The sequence below is a fragment of the Anoplolepis gracilipes genome, chromosome 1, assembly GCF_047496725.1.
Source record: "Anoplolepis gracilipes chromosome 1, ASM4749672v1, whole genome shotgun sequence".
In the NCBI taxonomy this organism is placed as follows: domain Eukaryota; kingdom Metazoa; phylum Arthropoda; class Insecta; order Hymenoptera; family Formicidae; genus Anoplolepis; species Anoplolepis gracilipes.
The window spans coordinates 7,998,877-8,004,960 of NC_132970.1; the positions used below are offsets into that span (position 1 = coordinate 7,998,877).

Here is a 6,084-nt window from a genome sequence, read left to right on the forward strand (position 1 = left end):
GCCATATGATTACGCTTTTTGAAAATAATTAACGATTTCTTTGACTATAACTTTAACTTGATTGAAAATCAAATGAAAAAAATTTTATAAAGCTTTATAACATTTCAATTAATAGTTTGCTGCATAGCATCAAAAGTATATCTCCATATTCATTTCTTATCAATTACAATCAAAGTTCGATTATAATAATTAAAATTTGATTTAAAAATAATGTAAACGTTCGTTTGCAATTTTATCTTTATTATCTGAAGACCACCACGAAGAGACGAGTGCCTAGGGTGGCTGCGCAGCTTTTCATCGTTTTTATCACCGCGTTTCTCCTCGCCATCTGCTGGAAGCTGAGAGAATCAGGAGATGTATTGAACAGGCAGGATGCGCGCGGCAAGATGCGCGAATATTCGCGAATTCCCGTCAGCGGGGGACCGCAGTCCGTACAATAAAGAAAAAAGCTCCAGGATAGAACGAGAGGAAACGAGGTGGAGCCAGTAGGAACGGAAGAGCACTCTGGCAAGAGAGACCGACGAAGAAAGTTCTTAATCCTCCTGGACGTCGAAGAGCCAGGCTCGATTAATAGTCGCACCCGCGAGAGAAACAACGTCCATCCCGGCTACAACACGAGATGACTTCCGCGGTGCTCTGAGCGGGCCTTCTGGTGCACTTCGATGGGTGATCGTGCGCACCTGAGGGATCACGGCATTGGCTCTTCGCAGGTCTCCGAGTGAGATGGTCAGTTCGGATAGTCGAGCGGTCATGTAAACGTCCCGCCGTGTCCAGGTGTCGTCGTGTGGTCCGACCGCTAGCATATCTCCAGTGAATCTTCGCGGAATCTAGAAATCTTTCCTTCGATCAGAATGAGACCAAGCGCGATTGTTCTGTTACTTCTGCTATGCGCACAGTTTCTCACATCAGAATCGAAGCTTCGGCAGCAAGCAGCTGTAGACGATGACGACGATGACGACGACGATGACTGGGATGAGGACGATGAAGACGATGACGAAGGCTGGCGACCCGAGGTCGACGACGATGGTCGAATCTACAAGAATCCGCGAAACTCACCCTCTATCATGTGCCCGAGAGACGAAGAGCAGGCGGAGTTGATGAATCAGAAGTGTCTGCGAAAATGTTCGACTGACGAGGATTGCAAGAGCAAAAAGAAGAAATGTAGATGCGACGGAGCTTGCGGAATGTCGTGCATCAAGCCCGAGCGTGAATGTAAGGCATTGACCGAGATTAAACACGGCGTGATGACTATCACCGGACAATTTTTTGGAGATAAAGTTCGTTACGCCTGCGACACTGATTACTTCATGGTCGGTTTATCTGAAAGAACGTGTCGTGCCGACGGTGAGTGGACCGGGCCCACTCCGTCCTGCAAAAAGGATTCCATCTCCTTCTGCTCGCAGCCGCCAAAGATTCAGAACGCACGCCACAACGCCCTGCCAGAGCAGACGACCTTCGACCTTGACAGTGTAGTGCAATATTTCTGCAATCACGGATACGTGGCAACGGGAGTGAAACGAGCGAAATGTCTACTGATGGAAGGTATTGCTAGTTGGTTTGGGCCAGATATCACTTGCAAGCCTCAAAGCTGTGGACCACCTCCGGACATTCTTAGCGGATGGCATTCTGGTAAGTTCAAATAATTACAATCGATTAAATGCTACGATTCGGTAAAGACTTGTACTTATCAGTTGATACTGCTTTTAAGGGGAATGTTACACATATGATTGTCGCGTGTCATATCATTGCTCGGAAGGTTATGAATTAGTTGGTAAAACGGAAAAATTGTGCCTGGCGGATGGAACATGGATCCCAAAGGAATTACCGCAATGCGTTCAAGTAAGAAATTAAAAACGAGTCAGAATCGAAATTTATCTCTCGGAAATGCGTGCCTGGACCTATAATACACGATGCTTAATACATATCTCGTGTAGGTCACATCCGTACAGTGTCCAAAGCCGGATAATCCAGTCAACGGCAAGGCTGTCTACACCTCCTACGCGTATAATTCCATCGTATCGTACGAATGCAAGTACGGTTATACCGTTGTAGGCGCAGCAACGAGACGTTGCGGTGCTGACAGAAAGTGGACTGGAAAGACGCCTAGTTGCCAGGAAATTAATTGTGGCTTACCTGGCGTGCTGTATAACGGTTGGATCGAAAATATTGAAGCCGGTGTGTTTTGTATAAAATAAAAGCAGATAATATAAACTAAAATGTGAGTAAGCAGTATTACAATTATTTTTTTATGCGATTATTCCAATTACAGGCACAGGTATGGGCGCCAGCATAATTTTCCGCTGTAAGGATCACATGAAACTTGAGGGCAATACTTCTTCCGTCTGCCAAAAAGACGGTAAATGGCGTTATCCTCTACCGCAATGTTTAGCGCCGTGCGTCGTCCCGCAGATCGAAAACGGTCACATCACCGTAGCCAGCCACGACAGAGATCACATTAACAATGTTACGGTGGTGGAACACGGCGAGAGGCTTCTAGTTAGCTGCATTCAGAATTACGAATTCGCCGCCAACAGCACGCCGGTGTTATGCAACAACGGTACTTGGTCGATAGTGCCTAGTTGCTCGCCGGCCCGTTGCAAGCAGATGCCGAAGATTCCGAAGAACGGGATGGTGATAGCACCAAAGACGGACCACGGTATGAAAGCGGTCTTCAAGTGCAAAGATGGTTTCGAGTTGATAGGCGGTGGTCCTTTGAACGCTTCCAAATCCGTGGAGTGTCGCTACGGACAATGGATCGGCGACATACCGCATTGCAATCAAGTCTTCTGCCCGTTTCCTGGTTTTATCGAGAATGGCAAGGTTTTCTTAGTGGGCAATATGGGAGTTTACGATTACAGACCATACGTCAAAAAGATTGTTAACAACAAGCAGATTATGTACGACTGCGACAAAGGTTACGTTCTCGACGAAGGGCCAGCTGGTGCGACTTGCATAGGCGGTTCGTGGAGTCCCAAGGAGTTACCTAAATGCATTCTTGGACAACATCCTAGACTCAGATGGAGCAGACGGCGTAGATCAGTGGACGACGATGTTACGAATTACAATGTTACCCTGAAATTACAGTAAGTTACATAGATTATTAGTAAAAACTTATACGAATTTATTGAATGTTGAAACATGTAAACGATTGAATAACTTGAAGTCAATTTATACTTATAAAAATGATTAATCACTTTAAAAAATTATTTCATTTTATTTTTAAGACTGTTTTTACATTTTTTCTCTATAAATTATTTCCTTCAATATTATTTGTATGTTAATAGTTATACATATATAATAAAGTTATGTTAAAATTATTTGGAAAATATTTATTTTAATTTTTATTTTAATTATTTTATTACAATTTTTACTTAAAAAACTTTTATTTTAATAGTTAATAGTTATTTTAAAAATTAATAAAAATTAAAAATTATATATAGAAAAATAAGATAGAAATATTGTTAAAAACAAAAATTAAATATTAATGTTTCAGAAAATTCATTGATTTCTTCCGTAAAGTGGGCAAGAAGCTTCTACATATGGAGATGAATCGAAGTCATGAACATGCCAAGCATAAATCGGAGATGAAGCCAACATCCGGTGTCAGCTCTCAGAACAATACCAATACATCCGATCCATCGGCTTGGAAAACGCATGCAAATCACGGCAATAGATCCCGTCTGCGAGAGGAGAGAATGATCGATTTTCTCAAGATGGTATATAGAAAACTCCAGCGCATGGACGCCAAACAACCAAATAACTCGAGCAACAATACCATGCACGATTTACTGAACGCAATGAGTAAAAATTTCTTCCACGTGGATCTTGCAGAATCGCGACGAAACAACAGCAGGGCTCGCTCGGACTTCGAAATACGCAATCAGAGGGAGTTCATTAAATTGAAGCGAGAATTCGAACGAATCATGCGATTCTACAACAAGTCTATACGCTGGAACGAGAAGCAGATCCGGAAGGACGCGAAGAAAAAAGGTCTACCGCACACGGACAAACGGAAGGACAAGAAGAAGCATAGAAAGAATTATTACAAGGGCTTTTATGAATTCGTCAACAGTTATGTAACCGAGAAGTTGTCGATGTTAGAGGCGCGTAACGCGACCGAAGAGCTAATCAAGAAGATGAATATAGACAAGTTTACCGTAAGAAATGGCACGACTTTCACGGTCGGCGAAATGTACGCGTTTTTCAAACATATCATACAGAATCGATTGAATTCAACGGAGGAGAGCGTAGCAACCAACTACGTAGAAACCAGCACGACACCAGTGCCGAAAGAGGTCGAATCATACAATAATCAATCATCGACAATCCCGAGTAATGATGCCGCCGTGCTGGACAACGAGATTCCAGCGAAAGAAGGGACGCCGAAGCACCGTAGTAAGCGAATACGAAATGCTTCGGAGGATACCGGCTCGCCGCGACAAAAGAGGAAGCTTCTGTCCGTAAAGCTGGCCAGCGATCAAAAGAATTCAAGAAAGTTTGCCGACGATGCGAAATCAAAACAATTCACTTTCAACGAGCTGCAGGCGCAACAGCAGAGCCGCTCGAAACGATTCCTGCCACCTTCCGAGCTGGATAATCAAATATTCCTCAAGAACTTGTATCTCAATGCTTACGAAGATGAGTATCGAGCAAACGTAAAGCGATCTCTCGATCAGATGAATCAGACAACAGGCTGGCTCTCTTCGAAAAGGCGTAAAGGAAATCTCGGCGCGTACGAGATCAAGTGAGGAAATAATGTGTTGTGATATTAACGGAATTTACTAAGTTATTTACCGATATCAATCGATTTTAGGCAAGTGTACACTATATATACGATAGTTATAATCGTTGTCCCTCGTCGATACGCACTGTAACGTGTATCGCGCTTTTTTGAAAAAATAAATCTTTTCCATGCAAGCGTCCGTATATCCACACATTTGACCGCAAAAATCCTATAAATCATCAATAAATATAGTAAAAGAGTCCAGATTACATATTTTCTTGCATAATCGTGTACACGATAGAGCTGTGCACGCAAACTGTTTAACGAGAGAACGAAGTTAATAAAAATCAGATCAGAAATTATTATTATACATTCCAGATTGTGAAAGCTTCAAATAATCATGCAAACACCAGTTTCGATTCTCGCAACACTTAAATATAATGAGACATTACGTCACAGAGATGTCATTAAATTCTTTCCAAATTATTTATCTTGCGTGCACCGGTTCTTCATAAAATTGCTCGGCAATCCGATCTCGAAGGCGCGGGTACGATCGTAAACATTCGCAATTGCCGCGCGATATCTCACGATCAGGTTCGTACCGTGACGGTGATTATGCCGTAACACGTTGAGGCAATTAAGCCTAAAAATAAGCGAAGCCCGAAATGGGATCAAGGGGCGCGGCCGAGACGAGTAACTCGCGTTAGCGACGCGCGCACGGCTCCCAGCTGTCAATAACGACGGTGTCATTAATTATGGACCAATTATAATTCGTGAATGCTCGCGAAACCGTGTTCGATGCTATCGACGACGCTGTCGCTCGTTAACATGTCCTACCGTTTATACGTGTTGCTTTTCTCAGAATCCCCATTAAATAGATTAATCGCGACCGCCCAGCACATTTGTCATCATGAGAAAAATCGTACACCGGGAATGATATTTACGGTGATACGTTGTCCCGAATACAGTACGGTTGTCAAAATAAAGAGATCATATTCAAATTCGTTCTCGCGCGCGATTTAAAATCAGATCACGCGCGAAATGCGCAGTTCATCGTAGGTCTTCGCGTAAATTATTGGCGTTGACTAATGACAGATGGTAGAATATCATCGAGATAATATCCTCTCTTATTAATTATTTGCGATATGTAAATTATTTCGCGGAAAGACATTCCGTACGTAAGAAGACCTGGGATAATATCCCGTGATAATTTTTGTAGGTGGCATTTGAATATTCGTGCCACAATAAAAACATTTGAATTTTAAATGTCGTGCCAACTCGCCGAGAAGATACGCCGAATAAGGTACTGTTGGCGAAAATCGATACATCGGAGGGGGCATTGTTCCCAGCGTCCGTAAATG

The 6,084-nt window shown here is 42.9% G+C and overlaps 1 protein-coding gene across 1 annotated transcript; it reads left to right on the plus strand.

Annotated features, from left to right (window-relative positions):
- The first annotated feature begins 274 nt into the window (after positions 1-274).
- On the plus strand, positions 275-4,917 carry Hasp (Hig-anchoring scaffold protein). Its single transcript, XM_072889531.1, has 5 exons — positions 275-1,629; positions 1,709-1,839; positions 1,935-2,175; positions 2,270-3,083; positions 3,494-4,917. Exons 1-5 carry the CDS (start codon positions 852-854, stop codon positions 4,746-4,748), a joined length of 3,219 nt encoding a protein of 1,072 aa, XP_072745632.1. The 5' UTR covers positions 275-851; the 3' UTR covers positions 4,749-4,917.
- Positions 4,918-6,084: the final 1,167 nt, after the last annotated feature.

Coding starts and splice junctions, on each gene's coding strand:
- Hasp (XM_072889531.1), top strand. CDS start 852: ATGAGACCAAGCGCGATTGTTCTGTTACTTCTGCTATGCGCACAGTTT. Junction 1,630..1,708: donor TCTTAGCGGATGGCATTCTG/GTAAGTTCAAAT, acceptor ACTGCTTTTAAG/GGGAATGTTACACATATGAT. Junction 1,840..1,934: donor AATTACCGCAATGCGTTCAA/GTAAGAAATTAA, acceptor TATCTCGTGTAG/GTCACATCCGTACAGTGTCC.